Source organism: Nasonia vitripennis (assembly GCF_009193385.2).
Source record: "Nasonia vitripennis strain AsymCx chromosome 1 unlocalized genomic scaffold, Nvit_psr_1.1 chr1_random0006, whole genome shotgun sequence".
Lineage (NCBI taxonomy): Eukaryota > Metazoa > Arthropoda > Insecta > Hymenoptera > Pteromalidae > Nasonia > Nasonia vitripennis.
In genome coordinates, this window is record NW_022279593.1 from 851,519 (window position 1) to 879,209 (window position 27,691).

A 27,691-nucleotide genomic window follows, 5' to 3' on the forward strand; every position below is an offset into this window, starting at 1 on the left:
CGTTGCTGAAACACTAAAACACATTTTTGATCATAAATTACGGAATTTTCGGTAGTCCGTCTTACTCGCAAATATACGACTATGATTCACGAGCCTATAATAGCTTGCCGCGCACGGCTGTAAACAATACCACGCGTTCGATTGTGAAATAATCTCACAATTATATGTAACAAGTCGCCTATATCGGCAAGTTTATTCTTTTAACTGTCCACCGTTATAACCAGGGCCAGAAGGAAGGGAAGCGTGCTGACGAACCTGGGAGCCGGATTTCGCCGGTCGAAGGTATTTACAATTGACGCTTTCGTTGTTCTCGCATTCGCTCAGGCCGAGACCTGTGACGCAGGAAAAACTCTTGTTCTGACTCACAAGGAGAAAACCTGCGTCGATAACAGCGATTACACACATTCTGACGACTCTTGAACTTAACTATATATATATATATATATATATATATATATATATATATATATATATATATATATATATATACGACTACGATTCACGATAGATATATATACATATATATATACGACTACGATTCACCCTGTATATATATATATATATATATTTTAAGGGTGACCCAATTTAAACGGGCACCGCTCATAACTCGTCAGGGACAGCCACAATCGAAAAAATGGTAGAGACCAAAGTTGTAGGATATCGAAGGGGCAACCCGATGGTGACCTTGGATTTGACTTTGAACGCGTTTTTCAAGGTCATTTGAAGGTCAACTTTGGTTTTTTAAATAGGAACCCCATTCTTTTATTGCGGGAATGGAAAGAGCGGTAAATTTTACGTTCAGAATGGTATGTTCGGTTGCGGCACTGAAGGTCATCGCAAGGTCATGCAGCCAGAATGAAACCCCGCCTACGTAATTCCTCTAGCAACGCCAAATTAAAAAAATTGGTAGAGATTAAAATTGTAGGATATCGAGGGGACAACCCGATGGTGACCTTGGATTTTACCTTGAACGCGTTTTTCAAGGTCATTTGAAGGTCAACTTTGGATTTTTAAATAGGAACCCCATTCTTTTATTGCGGGAATGGAAAGAGCGGTAAATTTTACGTTCAGAATGGTATGTTCGGTTGCGGCACTGAAGGTCATCGCAAGGTCATGCAGCCAGAATGAAACCCCGCCTACGTAATTCCTCTAGCAACGCCAAATTAAAAAAATTGGTAGAGATTAAAATTGTAGGATATCGAGGGGACAACCCGATGGTGACCTTGGATTTTACCTTGAACGCGTTTTTCAAGGTCATTTGAAGGTCAACTTTGGATTTTTAAATAGGAACCCCATTCTTTTATTGCGGGAATGGAAAGAGCGGTAAATTTTACGTTCAGAATGGTATGTTCGGTTGCGGCACTGAAGGTCATCGCAAGGTCATGCAGCCAGAATGAAACCCCGCCTACGTAATTCCTCTAGCAACGCCAAATTAAAAAAATTGGTAGAGACCAAAGTTGTAGGATATCGAGGGGACAACCCGATGGTGACCTTGGATTTTACCTTGAACGCGTTTTTCAAGGTCATTTGAAGGTCAACTTTGGATTTTTAAATAGGAACCCCATTCTTTTATTGCGGGAATGGAAAGAGCGGTAAATTTTACGTTCAGAATGGTATGTTCGGTTGCGGCACTGAAGGTCATCTCAATGTCCTGCAGCCAGAATGAAACCCCGCCTACGTAATTCCTCTAGCAACGCCAAATTAAAAAAAAGTGGTAGAGACCAAAGTTGTTGTATAGGGGGGGGGGGGGGGAGAATTGTGACCTCGAATTTGAGCCAGTCCTACAAGGTCATTTCAAGGTCAAATTATTTTTTTTCAAAGAGCACCCACTTTTTCGACTCCGGATCCTGAAAGCGTGTAAAATGTTGCACTTTAAACGAAGTAGTAAATTTAAAATAGAAGAAAAGATTTTAATCATTTAGCGTACCATGATCTTTGAGGTCCTCGCCTCTCTCGCTGTTCAATTCTCTGGATCGTACTTCGAGATGGATGATGATTTCTGTTTGGGAAACGCCTCCGATATAATTGTGCTGCTGCATTATAATTTCTTCGACACTCTCCCAAAATCAATAAAATATCAAGAATTTCGCTTCGACTATAGTCCGGCATATTTACTTGGATTATAAATATTACAAAAATAAAAAAAATGACTCAAATCACATATTTTCAATTATTAAATTAGTATTTGAAGTCGATAAATATCTAAATAAATTTAAAAATTCTACTGCATTACTAGAACTTAGACTGTTTTCTGCAAAAAATAATAAATAAAAAACTACTTAAACAATTATTTAATTGCAAATAGTAATTATTAATTTTTTATTATAAAATAATTTATTGATTAGGAAGCTTTTATGAAATAGATAATAAATAAATATTTTGTAATTCCAAAAGTGTTAAAAGTAAATTTTAATAGATAACTTATAAAATAGTTAAAATTGTATTTTAGTAAAAGATTTATTTTAACTTATTAAATTTTATGAAGTGAAATCAAACTTATACATACATTTAAAATATGGGTAATTAATCGGAATATTTAGCTCTTAAACAATATTTTCTAGAATAATCGCTATGACTTGAAATTATATCAAACATTTTTTAATTTTAAGTAAATTGATTCTTCAAGAAATACCTTCATTACGTATTGCAGAACTTTTTTTATACAAGACATTAATACAAAAATTTTAATAGAAAATGTATATTCGTATTATTTTTAATATTAAATGAAATGATGTAAAAAGTACAATCTTCATTTGTTAACAATAATAAATATTCTGTTACGTTAGATAAAAATTTGTTTACATTAACATAACTTTAGATGCAATATTTTATATTAATATGTATGTTATTAATTAATTATTATCGTGTTAAATACAATATTTTACAGCTTACATATTGTACAAGTTTAAATAATGAACATACATTTTTTAGTGTTGTTGGTTGTTTATTATTACTTATCTAATAGAAAAGTGCAAAAAATTTAAGTACCTACCAATTTCTGCTGCAAAAATATTTCTAATAGAATTAAAATATTTATACAGTGGAATTATCACTAAATAATTATATTAACTGTTGCCAATAATTGTATGTATAATCTGTGTGACGACATGGTATGTATTACAAACTTTATAATTCTGCTTATACATATGTATTTTCAACATGCGTGTTTACATTTATGTGTGTATAGCATATGTATACAAACATACGTATGTATGTATATCTATGTATACTTAAAACAATAATAATTTATGAATAAATTAAATGGAAAAACAACAACGTTATTTAAAAAAACATAATGCAATTTATTTCTGATTCAAATAATAAATGTGTGTAAAATAAATATAAAAACTTTTTTACTTAATACTTCGATGTTTTACTTTTTCTTTTTCTGTATCGATGGCTTTTTATTGTAAAATTCTATTCATATTTTGGCATTACGGTTTATCAATTTATGATTTTTTAAAAATAAAACATTTAATATTTTTTTTACGTTTTTATCAAACTTTGACGTTTTTCTACAATACTTCGATGTTTTACTTAATCTTTTTCTGTATCGATGATTGGCTTTTTAATAAAAATTTTCGTTAATATTTTTGGCGGAAGGCCGAGTGTGAGACTCTTTCGACAATTTTCGGAGGCTATTTTTATTTTTGCAAATCGAAAGTTCGGGCGGCAGGTACGGCGCGGGGCCGGGGCGCCTGCTTGAAAATCATTCGTGAGTTAAGCGTCGTAAGGGAAGGTTCGACGGAGTCGCGGTGGCAAGACTGAGCGCGGGACTTATTTTAAAAGGCATATTTCGGGAGCCATTTTTATTTTTCGCACATCAGGAGTTCGGGTAGGTAGGTGGCGACCACCTAGAGGAGTCATTCGCAAGTTAACCGTCGGAAGGGATCATTCGGGGAATAGCGAGACTTATGTTTGGACGCTAGCGAGGGCTCATTTGCGTCTTGGCCGCTGGACAGAGAACATTTAAGAAGGGATTTCATCTCGGATACAAAGTAAAAGTAAAGTTTGAAAAAAAATAATTTGACCTTGAAATGACCTTGTAGGACTGGCTCAAATTCGAGGTCACAATTCTCCCCCCCCCCCCCCTATACAACAACTTTGGTCTCTACCACTTTTTTTTAATTTGGCGTTGCTAGAGGAATTACGTAGGCGGGGTTTCATTCTGGCTGCAGGACATTGAGATGACCTTCAGTGCCGCAACCGAACATACCATTCTGAACGTAAAATTTACCGCTCTTTCCATTCCCGCAATAAAAGAATGGGGTTCCTATTTAAAAATCCAAAGTTGACCTTCAAATGACCTTGAAAAACGCGTTCAAGGTAAAATCCAAGGTCACCATCGGGTTGTCCCCTCGATATCCTACAACTTTGGTCTCTACCAATTTTTTTAATTTGGCGTTGCTAGAGGAATTACGTAGGCGGGGTTTCATTCTGGCTGCATGACCTTGCGATGACCTTCAGTGCCGCAACCGAACATACCATTCTGAACGTAAAATTTACCGCTCTTTCCATTCCCGCAATAAAAGAATGGGGTTCCTATTTAAAAAACCAAAGTTGACCTTCAAATGACCTTGAAAAACGCGTTCAAAGTCAAATCCAAGGTCACCATCGGGTTGCCCCTTCGATATCCTACAACTTTGGTCTCTACCATTTTTTCGATTGTGGCTGTCCCTGACGAGTTATGAGCGGTGCCCGTTTAAATTGGGTCACCCTATATATATATAGTAACGGGGTTTACTTCGCGTACGCGAATACGGACCTTTAGACAGCCTGTTTTCAAAAACACGCACTACGCGAGTCTGTCTCCGTGGTCGACAGCGCGCAAGCGAAATATAGTATATGCTATGAAACCACTTCGAGTACGCAAGATTTTATTTCGCGTTCGCGCTGTCGGCCGCGGAGATAGACTCATATCTGTATGTACTTCTATATGTATAATTAGTGACTTACGATGATATAAACAGGCTGGTCCGCTCCCCCAAGAGCTATCAGAAAAATCCAGATGAGATAATCCATGTCCTTAAAATCTTGTAAGCGATTTTCCTCGTGCGACAGCTTGAGATGAGATGACGTGAAACACTTCAATTCTCTTTTTTTTTGAAATTGTTATTTTTGTAGTCACACATTTCTCCGTAGCGACTCGCGCGCTACTCTTCAATAGCTGTAATAGTTGAGGAAATAAAGCGCTAAAAACTATCGATTTTTTGAACGTAAGATGCGGTTTTTTGCATTCGATTCGTGTTTTGTGACCTAAAGGGATTAATGAATTCTTCGAAATTACATTATTGCATAAACAATATGCATTTTAAAAGTGCATTTCAAAGTGACACTATATATATATATATATATATATATATATATATATATATATATATATATATATACACACACGCGCACACACACCAGTGTGGAGTTTTCCGCTGGTTTCTGCCATCTGGCGCCACCCCCGGGTTGCGGATAGGGGAACAACTATGACTAATGAGTTTTGACCAGAACTACCCCAAGCGGGCATGGCTTCACAGTATAATCCCGACGTCGGTTCCGATCGAGTGAAAGCCCCGGTGGCCGACGCTAGCCCCATGGTTTTTGGGGGTGAGGGCCAAACTCACGACACTGGATACCTCCATACTGGATACAGCACCTGCCACTGCATTAGGAGCTGCGTCAGTGGAATCTAACTGGAATAGCTGCGTTCAACGTAAGCAAGACCAGCGTAGTACAAAGACAGGGACGCCACACAGCAATGGTTCACCGATTACAGCAGCAGGGCACGACCACACGACCAAAGAGAGCTATATACCTGGGTAAAAGTGAGGGGAATATACATTTTTAGCGTGTATGCTCCTCCAAGTCTTACTGAAGCTTCGCAATGCTACTTACCAGAGTAGAGGATGAAGCAGCCAACAAAAGACCCCTAATTATTGCCGGAGATTTTAATGTGTGGTCCATCGTCTGGTGGAGTACCTCAACTAACAACAGAGGAAACACACTTACCTGCAGAAGTGGAAAGTAAGCGATCAATATACGCACAGTGACCACCGAGCTATATTGTACGAAATAATTGATAGAAACAAGACTGCGAGTTGTCCGAAGACGTATAATATGCGTAAATGGAAGGCCAAATCACTAGATCGGGAAGCTTTTGAGGTCATGATGGAAGGGGAAGGGCTCAGTGCGGGTACACCCAACTCCATGGCCGACTCTCTTATGGCCCTTGTTACAGAGGCGTGTAATGCATCCATGACACGTTCCATACAAACGAAAAAAGGGCACAAGGAAACATATTGGTGGACAAGTGAAATAGATGAACTGCGCAAGAAATTCCATCGAGCATGAGGACTCGCACAAAGAGCCCAGAACGATCGAGGAAACTTAAGGGAACAATACTTGCTGGCACGGAAGAGGCTCCGTAAAGCAATAAAAGCGAGCAAAAAACGTTGTAATTCAGAACTCTGTGAGGAAGTAAACAGGGACATGTGGGGTCGTCCTTACAAAGCGGTCATGGCGCGACTCAAGGGCAAAGTAGCAGCGCCACCATGCGAAGCTGAATTCTTGAGCCGGATAATTAAAGTCCTCTTTCCCAAAGACGATAAATGTGAAGTTCACTGGAAAGCCCCATCACCAGATAGTATCTCACCTCTATCTGAAGAGGAACTCAGAAGAGCCTGTGCAAAGACCAGGGACGCAGCTGCACCCGGCCCAGATGGCGTCCCAAACCAGGCTTTCAAGCTGGCAATAAAAGTTAACCCTGGAGTATTTTTTGAAGCGTGCCTTCAGGAGGGCATCTTTCCCGAACGCTGGAAACTACAACAGCTAGTCCTGCTGCCAAAAGGTGACAAACCAACGGAAGATCCGTCGTCCTACAGGCCTATTTGCTTGTTAGACACCCCAGGGAAGATTCTTGAAAAAATCATAGTCGGACGACTTGAAGATTTCACCGAGCGGCCTTTAGGGTTATCAGTACGTCAATTCGGCTTTCGCAAAGCCAAATCCACCACAGACGCGATCATGCTAGGGGTTAACACAGCACGCGAGGCAATTAGCGGCAAGAGATGGAAGCGAGGATCTAAGAAGTTCTGCGCTATTGTCACCCTGGACGTTAAAAATGCTTTTAAATCTGCACGTTGGCCCCAAATCATCACTGCCTTAGAAGGCCTAAGGGTGCCATGTTATATTCGGGAAATAGTGGCAAGCTACTTAAGCAATAGGACACTACAATATCGCACGGATGACGGTATTGTGAAACACGGCGTTACTGCAGGCGTTCCACAGGGGTCAGTCATAGGCCCACCACTATGGAACATCATGTATGACGGGGTATTGAGGATTCCGGTACCTCCCAATATTAAGATTTACGGATGACATTGCGATAGTAGTGACCGGTAAAGTGTTGGAGGAGATTACCGATTACGCTAACGACGCAATCAGCAGCATCAGAAGCTGGCTCACGACAGCTGGTCTCCAACTGGCAGACCACAAGACGGAAGCGGTCCTGGTGACAAGCCGGAAAAAAGTAGAGACCATTACTCTAAGGGTTGGAAGCAGCGATATTATCTCGGCGCCTTCCATACGATACCTAGGAGTACAAATCGACGCCCGAATAAGGTTCGATGAACACCTTAAAAGAGTCGGCAGGAAAGCATCGCAGGTGGCGAATGCGTTAGAGGGACTGATGCCTAAAATAGGCGGACCACGGCAAACACAGAGACAGCTGCTGGCACGCGTGATTGACTCAATTACACTGTATGCCGCCCGGTCTGGCATGAAGCAGCAACGGTGAAGATGTACACTAAGAAGGTTACATCAGCACGCCGACGGGACTGTTTACGCATCACTAGCGGATACAGAACGACCTCTAGCGATCCTATCGAGGTCCTTGCGGGAATTCTTCCGCTGGATCTTGCAGCAGAAGAAAGGGTAAGGCTCTTTGAGAGGCTTCATGTAGAAGAGTCGACAAGGGCACAAATTAAAAAGGAGGAGCGTCAACGCACTCTGGAAGCGTGGCAGCGTAGATGGGGCGCGTCAACAAAAGGAAGATGGATACACCGTCTGGTGCCTAATATAGGAGTATGGATAAACAGACGACATGGCGATCTGGATTTTTATCTAACCCAACTACTGACGGGGCATGGCTGCTTCAGGTATTATCTACACCGCTTCAAGTTGGACAACGAAGCTACTTGCACAACCTGCCCGAATTCCTTCGAAGATGCCAAACACATCATCACAGTGTGTCCACGGTTTGCCGCAGAAAGAGAAATTCTCTTAGAAACTTTAAGTGACGCCGTCACGCCCGAGAACTTCGTTGGGCTGATGCTGAAGTCAACCAATAACTGGAAGGCTGTGGCGTCGTTCGCGGCTATCGTAATGAGAAAACTTAGAAGTAAGGATACCCGCCGTAACAGTGCCCGTTTAATGTAAGTGCTCCTCAAACCGATGCAAAGGAACGTAGGTTGAGCTGAGCCCAGCTCCCCTGCCTGATGCAGAGGAACATAGGGCAAGGGTTGAGACTGCCAGAGGATGACCGCACGATGCTGTAGGAAGTAGACGGCCGGACGATGCAGAAAGAAGTAGACGAGTTTGATCCTGAACCCCTAATCACTACGGTGGATGAGGGATGTATGGAAATGTCAAACAACCCAGCTACCCCACGCGTCATGAGTTTTAATGAGGACATCAAAAGAGGGTGATCGAACGCAAGGAATAAATCTAAAACGAAAACTTTTAAACGTAGTTACTCCACACATCGTAAGTTTTAATTAGAGAATATTTATTTAAAAAACACATCGGCACATCGGAGGAAGACGCGCAATAGCGCGGAATAAATCTATAACCAAAATGCTTAAATCCGGCTACCCCACGTATGGCGATTTTTAATGTCGATTTAGTGCCGACATATTCTCATTAAAAATCGCGACACGTGGGGTAGCTAGGTTTAAGCGTTTTGGTTTTAGATTTATTCCTGCTTTTGCTCGCCTTTCTCCGATGGTCTTACTTATCTTTGAATTAAATGTTTTAAATAAATAAGATTTTTTTAATTAAATATACAGTGCGTAGGAAAAAGGGATAGCAGGGACAGCTGATTAATGTTATTCAGTGCTATATAATAGCGAACAATACTTATGGTATAAATTGTCTATAACAGAACGGCGTGTAGCTTCCTCTTTACTCTCGGGTGCTAATACACGCTAGACCGTAGTGGACTATTAATGCCACTTATATATATATATATATATATATATATATATATATATATATATATATATATGAAACGATATAACGATATATCGTAATATACTGTTATGAATTAAATTGGTACATATTATTATTATTATTATTATTATTATTATTATTATTGTTACTTTTTTGAAGAAATGTCTGACAGACAAAAATACAAAGTAGAGCTATGTTAGTCATTATAAGTTTAATTTCTTAGGTGCTCTAATTTTTCTTGTTGTACGACGAAGAATCTGCACTGTGCATGAGGCATCTTCTAGACTATCCATTCGTCCTCGGCATTGCGCGTCAATTGCAAGGCTTTCTTCTTTTTGCACGGTTTTGCCACGGTTTGATGAAGGCGATCTGCCTGCTCGTTGAGGTAGCTCACCTAGCGTGCGTTCTTCTTTAATAGCTGGCGCTAGCTCTCGATCAACGGCACATGCAAGTTGGCACAACCCTACGTGATCTTCTTCCTCTTCACGTTGAGCACCTACATCTTCTTCTAGAACATGGTCTGTTGCATCTAATGTGCCTCCTTATAAAGCTGACGTCTCATCAACAGCATTGTTAGGTTGGCGCAACGCTCCGAAATCATCTTTTTCTTGTACCTGTGTACCACCACCTTCTCCTAGGGCATGATCTGCTACAGGAGAACTGCTTGTTCACCGAGATCGATCAGTAGGCACACTTTCTTCTTTTACTGGAGCTTGTTCAGGAATTCGATCTACGGCGTCTGTAGGTTGGCGAAACGCTGCAATAAGAACTTCTCCTTCTTGCCCTTGAGCTTCTTCGTCTTTATCCTCAGTCTCATAACCTGTTCTTTTTGATCGTTTCTCTTCTTTCTTTTCGTCAAATGCAATTTGATGTTGACTGAAAATAAAATTAAAGTAATAATAATAATAATAATAATAATAATAATAATAATAAGTAGTGCGTACTGTACGCCCTCCGGGCGAAAACTACACTAGGCATTTTACGCTCCTCGTGGAGAATATACTATTACACTGTCGAGTATAGGACCGTAAAATTTAATTTTACACTAAATATAATACTTACATGAAATCTCGAACCCCAATCAAAAAATCGTCTTCTCTCCAAGATGGATCAACTGGCCTTTGCTTCAAATCAAAGTAATCGTTGTAGTAGTTTTTTGATTGTAGAACATGCTGCATTGCTCGACTCTCCTCTTTTGAAACCTTTTCAACTTCCCTCAGTTTGAAAATGCATGGGTATAGTTTGCTGTTATCAGAGAGCATTTGAAAAATGGACATTTTTCTGGAACTTCTGGTACATTTTTTAGATAGCTGAAAAATTTATATTGGCTTTATTATTTTTTTTCCCCCGTTAAAAAGACTTATCTTTGTTAATGACAATTTTCATTCGTTCACGAGTAAGTTCAAAAGGACATGTGTCTTTTGACGCGATATTCAATGGTTACACCATTTATTTATAAGAAATTTTGTATTTAGATTGATGTACTCACTGAATGATGTACAATGCTAAAGCTCTGTGACCAGCTATCATTTCTAGAGATGCAGTGCGAAAATGTTAAACTCCGCCAGAAGTTGCAAAAAATTGTGCAAGACAAGCCATTGCAGAGACAGAATAAGTATTACGAAGTCCAAGTCCATTTCTCGTTATTTTTTCCTGGATTGTTCTTGATGCCACATTTTCGTCAGTCACTTCCAAATTATCTTTTAAAAACTGAATAAGTTTTAGAAGTCGATCACGCTTCTTCATAAAATACGAATAATCTAAATTTGCGTCAAGCGGCATTGCGGTGTCGTATCCGTTCAGTATAATGAACTTTTTCGAACTAACTTTTTTAAATGACCGTGTGTATTCGCTGTCTCTTCGAACGTCGCTATCAATACTTAAGAGATCTTTGAAAAATCAATATCTGCTTAAAGTTGGCGTTTCCATAGTAACTACATATTTCTTTTAACGGTGTTTAGAACCATTCTCACGTAAAAAATCAACAATAGACGGACACTACAAGTCGACAACTTTTAATTAGTTCAGATTTTTTTATAATTATGTGTTCAGACAATTATAAACTGCTAAAAAATACGATAACATTTCATATTTTATATTCCAAATAACAAAATAATCATTTCCAGTTGGTAGGAAGCTTCAAAAACTGTTAATTTAAGACAAGGACTTCCAGGAAATCAAGTTGTGCTAGTGTATACGGGAACTTTAAAATTGTGTTACTCTTCGCAGGAGCTTTCAAGTTTCGAAATTGTACTACTCTTCGCAGAAACTTTTAAGTTGCACTACTCTTTGCGTGAGCTTTTAAGATGTGATACCCTTCGCATGAGAAGCGCGCGATATTTGAACTGTATTAGTCTTCATAAACGAATAATAACTTTGAGAAACGATACAGTGGTCTTCAATTTTATTGAATACACTTATAAAATGTGCAACAGGATAGAAGTTTGTTATAAATTAAGTCAAAATATATTTTAGCGTAATGAAACAAGTATTGAGTAACGATTGACTGAAATAATGAAAAACAAGCTAATTATGGAAGTTACATATTTTTTTTCTTATGAATTACAGCAATATTTATACAAATGTTGCAAAAGCGTGTTTAGCATGAATACTTTTGTAGCTAAAATATGCAAGAGCTTTATCGATAGGACCTGATACATTGGCTGGCAACGTGGAAAATCACCCTATATAGACAAGAAAGAAATATTAGCGAGATTTGCTGACGCGTGTGTAGCCTAAACATTTTTGTAACTAAAATATGCAAGAGCTCGATCTACAGGTCAAGCTCTCCGTGGTCGAGCATTATATCGGAAGGATTATCGATCGTCGACAAATACTCTCGGAGCGATCTTCGATCGTCGACAAACACTCTCGGAGGTATGCTAGCTTTCGAAGTATCTCTCGGTGGTCTATAAAACTTATTACTTAGACAAAAATTCACGTTCGGTAAGTGACCGAAGAAGTAACAAAAATGCTGTCTTATTTCCTCGAATTCTCGCTATTTCGTTAACGATTGCAGCACTCCGACGACGCGGCCAAAGACGCTGCTGCACGAGCCCGGGGAAACATAATGCGAATTACCGCTGTCGTTGCCGTCGGCGGGAATTTTCGTCCTCCGCACGCTGATCGTATACGAAATTTTACAAGTTTAAATTAGGTAACGAAATTTTTCTAAATTATTTTGACAAGAATTAGAATTTTTCTAAGTCTAGGACTGATACGCTTTATGATGCGATATCGTGCCTAACTCTAAATTTTTATAAGTGTAGAAATATTCGAAAATATTCTAAGTCGTTTACTCGAGGCATAAGTTGCTCGGGAATTTTAACTAGGCGCCTAAGTTGTGCTGGAGCTAGTGAGCTCATACTGTCCGTGCGGGTTCTTTTATAGGCCTCGGAGTGAGCGGGGATCGTGCCGCCGAAAATACTTTAACATTCACACTTTCACACAGACATTCACACCTATGTACAAAACCTATTCATACAAATAATTTATAATATGCGCGCGCTACGCCGCCGCCTCCGCTTCTCCTTCTCTTGCGCCGCTGCGCTCGCCGCTTCTATATACATATATACATGGTGTATTGCGCGCTCTCCCTCTTCTTTCAGTGTTGCTGCTACCGACGCTCGCTGGCTCGTGGCGCTGCTGAAATTGCGCTGTCAGCTGTAGCGCGGGCTTATTCTAGTTGAAAATGGGGGAGCGCGATACTCGCGTAAAATCTAAAAATGCATTCAATAAATTTTAGTTTTTTTTTTCTGTATAGTTTTTTGCGGAGCTTGTACGGGGCGTTACAATGTCTCTTCGAATAATTACAATGAATAATAAACTAGCAGTGTTTTTTCTAAAATTGTATTATTATTTATAGCATACCATTACTATCTATTATTTAAGGTAGTTCACTGGAATATTTATTTTCTTAGAATATCGCTCGAACTTTGTTTGCATGTTCAATTAAGTGTCCTCTATAGTGGTATTTTTTCACCCCCCAAGCGACATGATTTTTTGAGATATTGAACCTTGAAATTTTGTATTTTAACATGGGAAGCCTATACCAAGTCCGAATTTAAGGACGTTTACTTAAATTGCGACGCGAGTTTTCTTGCAATACAAATCATGGAGAAAAAGTTGGATAGGGCAAGTGAGGCATTTTTTTAAAATACAACAATTCAAAGTTTTCATCCCATGCTATCAGTATATCTATATAGGTCCGCAGTCTTCCTCTCTCTTACAAGTTTTGAGAGTATTTTGTACTCTAAACAATTCATATCACCATTCTAATGTTTGATACTATGAATTGTAAGGTTTTGACATTAAATAACACTGCATAATATCTTAAAAAAATAATTTTCTAATAAAAACCTTGATTGAGCACCACTGCAGCCAGTGAACTACCTTAAACGTATAAGATTTTAGTACAATCTTGTTTTACTTGTTTCCTTTTTTAAGAACGTGTTGTTTATTTTCAGATGGTAGAAATTGTTTGGTTAATACCGAAGACAATTCAAATCAGTTTACGTGTACTAATAACCCCATTTCAATTTTGGGTATGGTTCACCATTGGATTCTTATTGCTTTTAGGAAGTATTGTATCTGGGCTGCTTGGTGCAGAAATTTCTTTATTTACTACTTTCAGTCTTGTGCTTGGCGTTGCTTGGCCACGTCAACCTCAAAACCAATCTAGTCGATTTTACTTGATGACATGGGCATTACCTGGTTATATTCTTGCTCAGTTTTATTTAGCTTCCTTACTAGGTCAACTGTCAGATCAATCTGCAGCTTCTTTTGAATCTTTTAGCGATTTATTATCATCTAGTTTAATTCTTGGATGTCCAAGGAAAATGGAAGAACTGTTTATAGACAAATTGACGAACTATGATTCAAAAAATACAACGGACTCATCCGATGTGACATCGCAAAAATACTTTTCTTGGTTAAATGAAGATGAATATAATTACAAACTATCACAAATTCTGGAAGGCAAAAATAAGAGTTTAGCTCTTATTGTAATGTCGGGTATAGCTTCAAAAAAAAATGACTTTGGACCAAATGTTTATCCTCTTGAAAACTCTGCATACACTTATCCAATAGCATTAGCTATTCGTCCTGGATTTCCTTATGCTTTAAAAATAAACAAAAACATTTATAGTATTATTGAAAGTGGATTGAGTAGTTACTGGATCAAACATTCACATAAAATGAAATTTAAAAATATATCAGTTTCCACTTTTAAATTAGAGCAATTTGCACCGGCTTTACTTTTATTACCTTTTGGTGCTATCATATCTATAATAACATATGCTTTTGAATTTGCAATCTTCTCGTGGAATACAAAAAAGGTAAAGTAAATGAGTTATTAAACTTTCATTATTTAAAAAAAAAATCTGAGATAATACAATAATCATTCATATATAATCCACGTAATATTATTTTTTAGAATACTTTAGCTCCATTGGAAATTAGTAACGTAGGTATATAGTTTTAAGCTCCGTGTTCATCAGTGGCCTTAAAAATACAACTAATTTAGCATTTTTTAACTTTTCGGGCCATATTGGAAGTTATATTCAGTTATTAAAAGGATAGGCTACTTTTAGTCATTTCTGCTTTACTCCTGGTTCATTTCTGGTTTATAACCGATTATTTACCGTCACTTTTGGTTCACTTCCAGTTTCCCCCAACCACTTAGAAGGGGTAGTTGTTAGGATTAAGATATATATATATATATATATATATATATATATATATATATATATATGGGTGGTTCTCTGTCAAATCGAAGATCCAATATTTTTTTCTTCTTTAACCCACGGTAAATATGTTCCAGAAACAGTTTTTAATGTACCTGAATTTTTTCAGATTTCACAATTACTTTTTACCAAAATTGTAAAGAGCTAAAAATGTAAATTTTGGCAATTTTTGGGTTTTCAGCACAAATTAAATAGTTTATAGCTCCTCAGGGAAGCATTTTTCACTATAGACATGAATATACTATTTTTGTAAAATTTTCTCACCTGTTTAATAAAAATACCCTTAAAGTCATATAAATATATGTTATGACTATCTTATAAGCCATTTAAACCTTAATATTGGTGAAAGTAAGAGTTCGATCTGGACTACGAACACCAAAAAATTCATGGAGATACCTTTTTATAGTGGAAAAGTTCCTGTATGGGTCCCAGAATGGCAGAGACCCTGTATCTTTGGCTAAAAAAGAAGATATCCATACATTTGTGCTAAAATGATGAAAATTCATATTTTAAGCCTGTGGCAAAGCTTATGAATTGCTTAGAGCATTCCTAAAAAAATCACAGAGGTAGCAAACATCAAAATAAAGAAAGTCACCGTAGGAGAAAATGGTTCCTTTATGTCCATCATTGACTAAAAATTCAAAGATTAGTAATGAATTATTTAAATACATGTTTGCTTTTAGAAATAAATTGCTTCACAACACATTTTTCAACGATGTGTGGTACCTAATTCGATTTTTACAATTAGACGAGCAAAAACTCAATTTCTTGGTCATTTCCAAAGCGGAAGGACTCAACCCTCAGCATCCAGGTTTTACGTACGTTCTATTGTATATTTTTACTGAATTTTCCGCGCTATTACAAGTCACGAAAGTTACCACAAAAAAATCAGCCTACCCTAATATATATATATATGTGTGTGTGTGTGTGTATCGAACATTTTTTTCCAACGTTTGGGACTTGTAATAGTGCGGGAAGTTCAGTACTTATGTCAAATAGAACGTGTGTAAAATTTTGGCGCATAAGACTAAGATCTTCCGCTCTTTCCAAGACCAAAATTTTTTATATTGCAAAAAAAAATTCTAGAATTTCAATTTGGCTAAAACTAAGATTAGCTCATCCGTAGGTACTCGGCCGCTGTCAGATTTTTAAAATTCTGAATAGTGGCTCGAATATGGCATCACGTGACCCTCCAGATCACTTAAATCTGGTTAAAATGACTAAGGTTAGCTCGTCCATGGGTACTCAGGGGTTTTCGTGGTCGCTAAAGAAGATCCCAAAATCAGATTTTCAAAATTCAAATCAGTGGCTCCAATATGGTACCACGTGACCCTCCAGTCCACTCAAATCTGGCTATATGCGTTTGTATCTTTAAATGTTAAGTGCTATATATCTAGGCTAAGGTAATTGCTAATGTAACTGCATTGTTACTGTGATAACGCGGCAGAATACGTCTCATAAATTAAGTAAAAGATGTTGTTGAACTGTTATTGAATCGCTGTGATAATTAGCGTTATATATAATGACTGCGTATGATATACTATTTTCTTTATCTAATCAAAAATAAAAACTAATTAAGTTAAATTCTATATTTTCACAATAATTTTCTGAATACATAAAGCAATTTAAAAATTATTACAAGTAATGAAAAATAAACTTACTCAAAGTATCGAAAACTACTAGTTTTAAGAATGGTCAACTATAAAAGCATTTCATTTTGTTCCTAAAGAATTGAAACAACTGAAGGGGAAAAAAGTTAAAGAACTAAAAATTATACTGAATTAGAAACATTTAAACGGTTTTCTATAAATATTTGTAATTTTTCTGTCTACAATAAATGTATAATATTGTTAAGGGGATGTCGACCCAAAAGCTTCGCAAATCCGCCACGAGGTATTTTGTATTTCCTAACTTCTAGAGTCTGTTCAATATTTTCTTTCGGTAGAACGATTAATTAAACTTAACACTACGGCGCTACAGACTCGGTTTTTCATTTGTGAACTTTTTTCAGAAAGTTTTATGTAATAGAAAAACAGTGTTTTTCGGGACGACATCCCCTTAAGTATATTCGTAAAGAATACGAAATGTGTAATGCCTTAAAAGCCCATAGTTGTAAGTTTATTTTTAGTTTGTTATGTAAACTGGAAGAGTAAATTATCTCTTTAGAATTTCTGTTTTGTAAATTATATGATGTAAAATTCTGCGACCAATAAACATTAAACTTAATAATTTTAATTCATCTCATGTACTACTTTATTTGATGTATTTATATTACAATAATTGTTACTAGCTAAAAACTCACTCGCTGACGCTTGCTCGTTATATTTAAACATCGATTTAACTTTTAAATATATACATAATCCACAAATTTATAATAATAGAAATATGAAACACTGTGACATTGCACACGCATACACACTACGCGGCATGTACCCAGCACAGTACGCGTGTAACGACACACTCACTCACTCATACGCACAGACAAGGCACACACACTCACGCGAGATAAGACGATGATCGAGGCGGCAGAAGCCGCACGCGAGGCATAAAGGCAGGTTAGGCTCATAAAAAGAGATAAAGAATTGAGAAAGCAACGCGACAAGAGAGAGCGCGCCAACTACTGCAGTGCCTATAGAGACGCTGTAAGAAAGAGAGAGACGGGCGACGCGAAGGAGCGCAAGAGAAGGGAAAAGAGACGAAAACAATTTTTTTACTTTATTATGATTAAATGTAATAAACTTGACTTTGTTTGATTGATCTTAGTTCTTTTTTATTTGTAATTTTGTTGCGGTATATATCAAACTCGCCTAACCTTTTACTTTTTTAAAAGTAAATTTTTTTAGAGATGTGTCCTTTTTAGTTAATTTTTTTGAGTATTTTATATTTGTCCAAAAATAAAATATAAGCATCTTGAGCACCTTTCGACCATGGCTTTTTTGTAACGTTTTTATCACCAACATGAAAACACTGATAGTTCTGTCGCAAAATATTAGTATGGTGGTTATGGTTGATAATGCATGTTAGAAAAATATGGATAAGTATAAATTTACGCTGTCCACAAGTATTATTATTACACTCATACACCAATATCTATGAAGCGCACCATCCAGACTTCGTCATCGGCAACTCTATACACCTAGACACCGCCCTCAAATGATTTCTACACCTAGACACCAAAAACCACGGGGCGAACTACCTAGACCTCGTCTTGGGCCACCCTGTACACCTAGACGCCGTTCTCGTATTATTTATTTACCTAGACATCAAAAACTACAGAGCGCACCAACTAGACCACGTCATCGCCACCCCCCCCCCCCCCTCTTGCACCTAGACGCCGTCCTTGTATGATTTATTTACCTAGACACCAAAATATTACGGTGCGAACTACCTAGACCTCGTCTTTGGCCACCCTGCACACCTAGACACCTCTCTCAAATGATTTTTACACTAAGACACCGAAAACTACCTGCACCTTATCATCGGCTACCCTGGCCACCTAGTTACTGTTACTGCTCCGGAACACAGATTATGCACCGGCAACCTTTTACTTCTGAATATCGTATTACATTATTATATTTTCTTGAGAAAGCAATACCCACCTGTATATAGCTGTGCGGTCAACTTCACGGTCCTAACACTTCCTAACACTTGCGGTTAACTTAGCGGTCCTACCACATTTTGGACTAAAGAAAAAAACGTGATTTTTAGCATTTGTGGATTATATACTCACATATTTTAAAAATAAGCAGCCTTTTCACTAATATTTTTGTTGAAAATCATAGTTTAGCTCAGAAAACATTCTAATAAGACAAAAAAAAAACTCTTCAACAGTAATGATAAGCATTTCTATTTGTATCATGAAAATGTAATTTTGTATCATGTAAATAGTGTCACAGGCGACAAAGCTTCGTCTGCTTCTCAAACTCATCTTTGCGACGTTGCAAACGTCGCAGCCGCGTCGATACGAGGAATCTCGTTCGATGCGGCCAAGCTCTGAGTGCGCGGAAGAAACAAGCGAGTTGGATTGTTGTTGTCGGTGCCAGCCTGACCTCGAGTTCGAGGAACGGGCCGGCTAACCGTCCACGTTAGCGCGAGAGTGAGCATCGTTGGCGCGAGAGTGAGCCTCGACGGCGCGCGCGCTGATTGGTCCTCCGCATGTCGCGAGCCAATCAGTGGGCGCCGATGTGCGACTCGCTATCCGCGCGGACTGCCAGCCAATCAGGCGCGAGGAAGATGCGCGGGCCCGACGAGCGCGAGTGGAGAGTGAGCGCGAGAACGAGCGGGAAATCGGGGAGTTCTCTCACGACTGTCGACGGAGTACGTCGACGTGCGAGAGAGATACGTGGCCTCCTCTGTTGCGAGGAGAATCGGGAGAGTCTCCCGAGGTTGTGCGAGTGAGCGAGAATGTGAGAGAGTCATAGGTGCAGCGCGTTGGCACGAGCAAGTGCCGACACCCGGACGAGCCAGCAACCATCCGCACGAGAGGAAGGAAGCTAGCCAGTCCGCCATCATTGTCCGGAGGACCAGAGCAACCAGCAGCCTTGGCGTGGGAGGCGCCGGCGGGAGCACCGACGGACGTCCACCAGGAAGAGAGCGAGTAAGAAAGTATTAGAGAGAGAGAGAGAGAGAAAGAGATAGAGAGAGAGAGAGGTCCGAGAGTGAGACGAGTGTGGTGCGGGCACACTAGAGAGAGAGAGAGAGAGAACTCGAGAGACCAGGGTGTTGGTGTACAGTGCGGGCGCACACCAAGACGTCTTCTGCGCGAGGCGTCTGGCCAGCGCACGCGAGAGAGAGAGAGAGAGAGAGAGAGAGAGAGAGAGAGAGAGAGAGAGAGAGAGAACAGTGCGAGGAGACGCGTGTGCGTGAGATAGAGACAGCGCAAGACCCTATAGCTGCGCGGCTGCAGCAGGTCGGGCTTGCCACAAGCGGGAGGCATAGCCCGCGCGCGCGCGAGAGAGAGAGAGAGAGAGAGAGAGAGAGAGAGAGAGTCAGCCGTCAGCGGACTGGACCTGGGCCTGTGGCCAGCCGTCTGCTGCACGAGCGTGGCTCGTGTTTAAGCGTCCCAGTGTAAGCCCTGCGTGGCTAAACTGTGCGCGGGAGGCACTACAGCCACCGTATTGTAGGGAAGGGCTGGGCGAAATACATGTGCAATAAAACTTAACCATTGTGTGTGATCATTTTCCCCTCTCCCTAGCGTTCTCCCAAACGTGATGATCGCGGTCAAATCCTACGTTTAGAAAAATCCTAGTGCATGCGAGGCTCTAGGTGTTGCGCACCTGTGTTGGGAGGCACAGCGTCGCATCTTCGTGGCACTGCCGTGTCATTTGATAAAAGTTTAAATTAATAACATTCAAGTCTTTAATTTAAGTTGAATATAATAATAAGATAATTTTAAATTCATAAGTTAAAGGATATTAAATAAACAAGTATATTAATGTAGTAATATAAGCCATATTTCGTGTGGCGCATGGTAGCTGGCGGGATAAATTGCGAAAGTTATTATACTAATAATAATATTAATTATTTAAATTTAATGTTTAAGTGTTAGCTATTGATTAAATATAAGTGTATATAAATATTTTATTCTTAATATATTTCTTTTTTTTTAATATCATTAATTGTTTTTCATTATTAAATATATTTGGTCTTAATTAAAGTGGTAATCGGTCTTAATTCGTGTATTTTACACGATAAAAACTGGGTAACTGGGTAAAATTGGCCCCTTATTTAGATTACACGTTTTTTACTGATACATAACTATTCGACACTTATTATTATTATAGCGAATAGCGAAAGAGAGTCTATGATACAAAGCACTATAAGTATACAACAAATGTACGAACAAAAATTTTTAACTACAGCAGACAATTCCAAAGTATCAAAATCATATCCCGAATGGCGAGACATGATCTATGATACAACGCACTCAGTATACAACAAATGTACCGAAAAATAATTTTTACTTTCTGTAGATGAAGTCCAGATGTCATGATGATCCTGAGGTTAACCCATTATAGTCATGGTAAATGATACATGGTGCTACCTTTTAAATTACATCAAGTTTAAACATCCAGAAACCTCGTTGATAATCATAAGTATATTATTAGCGTTAAAATTCTAGGAAGACCAAAATTCCAAAAAGTTCAGAAAAATTCTCTGAAAAATCCGGAAAATGCGATATTTCATCTTTACATTTAAATATTGCAATATTGGTGCACTAAAGAAAAAAAATAAAACGGTAGGAATATTCTTAGATGTTAGGACTCATGTGACAGTTAAGAAAATGTCAATTAGAATCGGAGGAATTTGAATAAATTGAGCTGGAAATGACGTTTTGGATAGAAATTTAAGCAAATTAATATTATATATATATATATATATATATATATATATATATATATATATACAGGGTGAGTCGTTTTAATCTTTAATCTCAATTATCTCGTTGGCAAAGCATGCCAGCGAAAAAAGTTTCGGATAAAAGTTTTAGGATTTTTCCCTGGCTATCTGATGATGACCTTGACAATGTCATTGAGCGTGACCTTCAAGGTCATTTGAAGGTCAAGTCGATTTTTTCAAATAGAAACCCCTACTTTTGGCACCAGAATTGGAAAGAGCGGGAAATTTTACGTTTGGATATGACCTTGCCTTGACCTTGAATTCAATGGTCAAGGTCATTGGTCATGCCGATAACAGTACAACTGGTTAGCTGAACTCGAATGCATTCAAGGAGAAAATGTTACCCACAAAAGTTTTCAGTTTTCTCCCCGGCTGACGAATGGTCATCTTGACCCTGTCGTTAAACAGGATCTTCAAGGGAATTTCAAGGTCAAGTTGATTTTTTGAAATGGAAACCCCTACTTTTAGCCCCATAAATGAAAAGAGAGTGACATGCGTTCAAAAATGAAAAAATTTTCAATATTTCCAGAAATTTTCAATATTTTCTAAAATTTTCGTAATTTTTTCAGTTTTCAAAAATTTTCAAAGTCATTCCATTATTTTGTATTAGTGTCAATTTTTGAGAGTGAACTACTCAACAGTTATGTAGATAGCAAATTAGTGCAGAAAAGCTTAATCGTGTTTTTTACTTCTTGTAAATCGATACTTATTGTTGAAAAAAATCTGTTTGCCTGTTTACTGGTCTGTAACAAATTATTTTGATTTTGATCATGGCTGATTATGGTCCCAACGAAATCGTTGATATGATCATGATTTTGGGAGAAAGTCGAAATAATTATGCAGCAGCTGCCAGACTTTATGCTGAACGCTATCCCAATAGGAGACACCCAAGTAATGTTACTATTCAAACCTTAACTCAGAGAGCTCGAAATGGAGCTTTTGTTCGTCAACGCCGTCATCATGAATACGACGAAAACGATCCTCGTGTTATTACCATTCTAGCGATTATTCATCTTGATCCTCACATTAGTACTCGACAAATAGAAAGAGAAATAGGTATACCTCAATCAACAGCATCCCGAATATTGAGAGCGAGAAGATATCATCCTTATCACATAACATTAGCACAACAGTTAACTCCAAATGATATAATTTTGCAAGTACGTTTTTGTCGATGGGCAATACGAATGATTCAACAAGATCAAGACTTTTTCAGGCACGTTCTTTCTTCAGATGAATCAACATTCAGAAACACTGGAGAATTGAATAGACATAATTGCCATTATTGGTCAGATGAAAATCCTCATTGGTTCAGGCCCATAGACAATCAACACCGCTGGAGTGTTATGGTCTGGTGTGGAATCATCAATGGCTATTTGATTGGTCCTTATTTCTTTGAAGAGAACGTGAATGGGGTAAACTTTTTGAGATTACTTCGAGACATTTTACCTGAATTACTAGAAAATGTAGACCACAATGCTAAGAATGTGGATCCAATTAGATGGAGCACCACCACATTATGCACGCATTGTTCGTGATTATTTAAACACCCGCTACAATGGCAGGTGGATTGGGCGAGGTGGCCCAGTTGCCTGGCCCCCTCGTTCACCTGATTTAACCCCTCCCGATTTTTACTTATGGGGATATCTTAAGAATGTTGTTTATGCTCAACGGCCAACAACGCGAGATAATATGATCGAACGCATTCGTACAGCTTGTGCAGCAATCCCTCGAGATGTTCTACTTAGAACCATAAGACAATTCAGAGCTCGACTTGATCTTTGCATCCAACAAAACGGCGGTAATTTCAAACAATTAATCAATCATTAACTCCAGTTAACATTCCATAAAAATACCAAAAAAATAACAAAAAGGGAAAAAACAAATAAAAAAAAATACAAACAAAATAAAACAAAAAACAAAAAATGGGATGCTAAATCCTTTTGACAACCTCCTCGATAGTGCATCCTGGGTTCGGCTGATGTCAAAAGTAATTTCCGCACAAAAGATGATTATTTCCAAAATCACATGTTCGAACGTAAAATTTCCCGCTCTTTCCATTTCTGGTGCCAAAAGTAGGGGTTTCTATATGAAAAAATCGACTTGACCTTCAAATGACCTTGAAGGTCATGCTCAATGACATTGTCAAGGTCATCATCAGATAGCCAGGGAAAAATCCTAAAACTTTTATCCGAAACTTTTTTCGCTGGCATGCTTTGCCAACGAGATAATTGAGATTAAAGATTAAAATGACTCACCCTGTATATATAATATTAATTTGCATATATATATATATATATATATATATATATTAGAATCGAAGGAATTTGAATAAATTGAGCTGGAAATTACGTTTTGGATAGAAATTTAAGCAAATTAATATTATATAGATAACATATGCATATCCATTTCAAATTATAGTCAAAAACTATTTCAAGATATTTGTAATTCTCTACCTTAGCTAATTTTTTATCCTGTAATATTTACAACTATTTCGTTAGGAACATTATTAACATGGCTACCGAAAGTCATACAAACAGACTTATCAAGATTTAATGATAGCTTATTTACCGTAAGCCATTTGTGCATTTTCAACAACTAATTATTCATGTTATCTTGAGCTTTTATCCAACTATTCCTTGTTGCAATTATAGCAGTATCGTCAGCGTACAACAGAAAAGTTTCCTGAGGTATCTCTTGAAGTATATCATTTATGTACAATATAAATAACAGTGGACCAAGTATCGTACCTTGTGGTACACCAGTATTTATTAGTAGGTTATCACTCGCACAACCATGAATTTTTACACTTTGATACCTATTACTAAGGTAACTAGAGAGCAGGATAAGCGCTTGCCCCCTAATTCTTATGCAGTATGATGTATCTAGTAGAATGCCATGATCCTCTGTGTCAAAAGCCTTCGTCAGATCAAGAAAAGTTAAAGTTGGTATACTCTTATCAATATTATCATACAATAAATTCGTTAGCTGTTTTAGTGTATTTTTTGTGCCTATTTTTTTGACAAAACCAAATTGGGTTCAGAGATTATGTTCGTTTTAATTACAAAATCATAAAGTCTATTGTGTATTATTTTCTCAAAACTTTTTGCTACGTTTGAGATAAGTAAAATAGGCCGATAGTTTGTGATATTATTTCATTCACCTGCCTTGTAAACTGGCACAATTTCCGCCTTTTTGAGTGGAAAAGGCCAAATACCTGTCTCAATGCATAAGTTTATAATATAAGTTAGTATATCAGCTATATAGTTGCCTATTAATTTCAACTTCTTGGAGTTTATTATGTCTACTCCACCACTTCTAATTTTTATTGCATTGATTACAGGTTTTATCTCACTCTTGCTTGTTGGATAAACTAAAATGAAATTTGGATTCACAGACGGTAGTTTAAGTACCGCATTATCAGGATTTCCAATATCTCCACTTAACTCTCGACCTATCTCACAGAAAACTAGCGCACCACATGCGGCCCTACGGCTTCGCGTTTTGCGTGTACGGCTCGCACTGCGCATTCGCCTCGATATTGCCTGACATTCGCGCGAGCGTCAGGCAATCAATTGAAGCTTTTGGGCCAGATAGGGCGTGCCACACCAAAATTGTTATTCAATTATATGTACCAAAAATCGTTTCCAGGGTTGTTGTTTACATAAAAGCATTTGAAAAAATGTTTGTAATAGTGAAAAGTTGTGTTTTCAAAATATCTACAACTTTTACTTTTAAGGTTTTTATGTAAAATGTATAGCCTCAAAGTTTTATGATAAATACTGGTTTATTGCTATAAAAAAATCGATTTTGGCCTGTTAACTCGAATTAAAAGCATTTTCACGCTTAAGTGTCAGTAAGAAAAAGTTGTATTTTCTTGAGATCTACAACTTTTCTGTTTAAATTTTTTGCAAAATGCATAGAATTCGAGTTAGAGCCAAAGCCCGATCGGTCGAAAATTGCGTGAGATATCGCATCTCACACATTTTTCGATGACAAAACTATAAGGCACTTCCGTGTCGCGGTCGTGCCTAAAAACTGTTCATATTATTAGCTATTTCTGTTTTATCAGTTACTTTCATGTTACTAATTTATATTATTTATGGTTCCTTTGGACTTCTCGTTGCCGATTTTATTATTGATAACTTCCCAGAGCTTTTTTGGGTTATTTATATAACTTTCAATTTAATTTTTATCGTATTTGATTTTCGCATCTTTAATAACTTTTACATAATTTGTTTAAATTTCTATCATAAACGTCATTTCCAGTTTCATTTATTCAAATTCCTCCAATTCTAATTAGAATTTTTACTCATTATCATAAACGAGGATTCTTGGTGGTTAAACTTGGTCTAATTTTAAAAGTAGCACTATATATCATTTACCATAACTATAATGGGTTAACCTCAGGATCATCCTGACATTTGGACTTCATCTACAGAAAGTGAAAATTTTTTTTGGTACATTTGTTGTATACTGAGTGCGTTATATCATAGGCCATGTCTCGTTATTCGGGAGGTGATTTTGACACCTGGACATCGTCTACAAAAAGTAAAAGTTATTTTTTGCTTCTTCCTAGAGGAAGCTTTGCAATAGTGAAATTTTGAGTTTCGTCAAAACTTCTAGAAAATACTTTTTGGTGTGTTAGAAGTTCAAATTAAGTGTTTTTAGAAAATGTCCGTATGGATGTGTGTGCGCGCGCGTGTGTGTGTGTGTATACCGTAATATTTCTAGAACTACTCCGTCAATATCAATAAAATTTGACATGCATATATATTTTTGGATTCTGAATTTGCGAAAAAGAGTTATTTTTTATTTTCAATCATCCCATTGTTACAAACAATTCAGCTATAATGCATTTGAAAGAGAATAAAATTACCTATTTTTTCTTGTTTGGTGCTCGGGATCGATTGCTTTGTTCGGCAGATAAAATGAAAAAGGTGATTTTTTTTTTAATTATATCTCTGAAACTAAACATCATAACCTCGCGAAAAAAATTACGTGGATGGGTCACGTGTCAAACTATATCCCAGTAAAATTTCAAGTGATTTGACTACTTATTTTTTCAGTAATAAATCGAAAACTGAAAAAAAAGTTTTTTTGTGCCTCGATTACGGACGCAAAAAGGCCTTATTGCACTTGAGATTTCTGGAAAAAGTATATATTTTATGTGTTTTGGCTAAGTCCATTGCACAGCTTTCAAACCCCAATGGTTCGTAAGATATCAAGGTTTCAATTTTTTTTTTTTTGAACATTTTTTGATTTCTTACATCTTTAAAACAATGTAGTAAAATGCTTCAAAATGTTATTTGGTGATTCACCATAAAAAAGCTATATGCTGCTAAAATTTTAAACGATTTCGTCGAGCGGTTTCCAACTAAAGAGCTAGAATGTAAAATTCGTTTTCTCGAAAATTGCGTGAGCGACCTATCTAATGAATAGCCTGTTGTTTTGATAGTTAGGTTGGTAAACATGCGTGAATTTCTGTGAAAAAAATGACGACAGTGCTCGTATTCTATAATAAAAAAACAGAGGGGTCTGCAAACTTTCGGACAATGAACCATCCAAAACTTATATTAAATTATGTATCAAAAACCGCCTCATACATTAGCAAGCAGATATATAGATATTAAAACAATATTTTATTTATTGGACTTATAATTTTAGTTGGAGGAAGCTACGTGCCAATGAATTGGCAGCCGTTTTTAGTATATTTGTTGTTACTTAGTGCGTTTATCATAGACCATGTCTCGGCATCCGGGAGGTGATTTTGACACCTAGACATCGTCTACTGGAAGTGAATTTATATTTTGTATATTTGTTATATACTTAGTGCGTTGTATCGTAGACCATGTCTCGGCATCCGGGAGGTGATTTTGACACCTAGACATCGTCTACTGGAAGTGAATTTATATTTTGTATATTTGTTATATACTTAGTGCGTTGTATCGTAGACCATTTCACGCCATTCGGGAGGTGATTTTGATACCTGGACATTGTCTGCTGTAATTAAATTTTTTTTTGTAACACATGCATGATTTTTGCGTCTTTTTGACCTAAAATGATGGACAAAAGTAGTCGTTTTTCGACCGGCGGGCGAAAAAATGCAGCAACGGGCGCAAAAGAACTTTTGCACCCGCTACTCAATTGATTGGCAAATCTTCCAAACTCGCGTGAAATTCAACAAGTGCAGTTCGAAACGCAAAAATCAGAACATGCGTTACAAAAAATATGGTGTGCACCAAGGGCTAAACAGGCTTTTTGGCCTCGGGTGGTTACAGTACTCGTCTGCGGCTTGTAAACGCCCTCGCCTTCGGCTCGGGCTAACT

At 37.6% G+C, this 27,691-nt stretch overlaps 1 protein-coding gene across 23 annotated transcripts in view; it reads right to left on the reverse strand.

The window, feature by feature from the left end:
* The window catches only part of Dop2 (dopamine receptor type D2), a 572,837-nt gene that overhangs the window by 392,847 nt on the left and 152,299 nt on the right, over nt 1-27,691 (reverse strand). For 2 of the 23 annotated variants that reach the window (XR_004227943.1, XM_032601351.1), the window contains 2 exons: nt 10,282-10,529; nt 9,327-10,095 (listed from right to left, as the gene is read on the reverse strand). Coding sequence is in view for 5 of the 6 variants with exons in the window: in XM_032601351.1 (XP_032457242.1) it covers nt 9,888-10,095; nt 10,282-10,496 (423 nt within the window). In the remaining variant the exon portion in view is untranslated. 23 annotated transcript variants of the gene reach the window in all.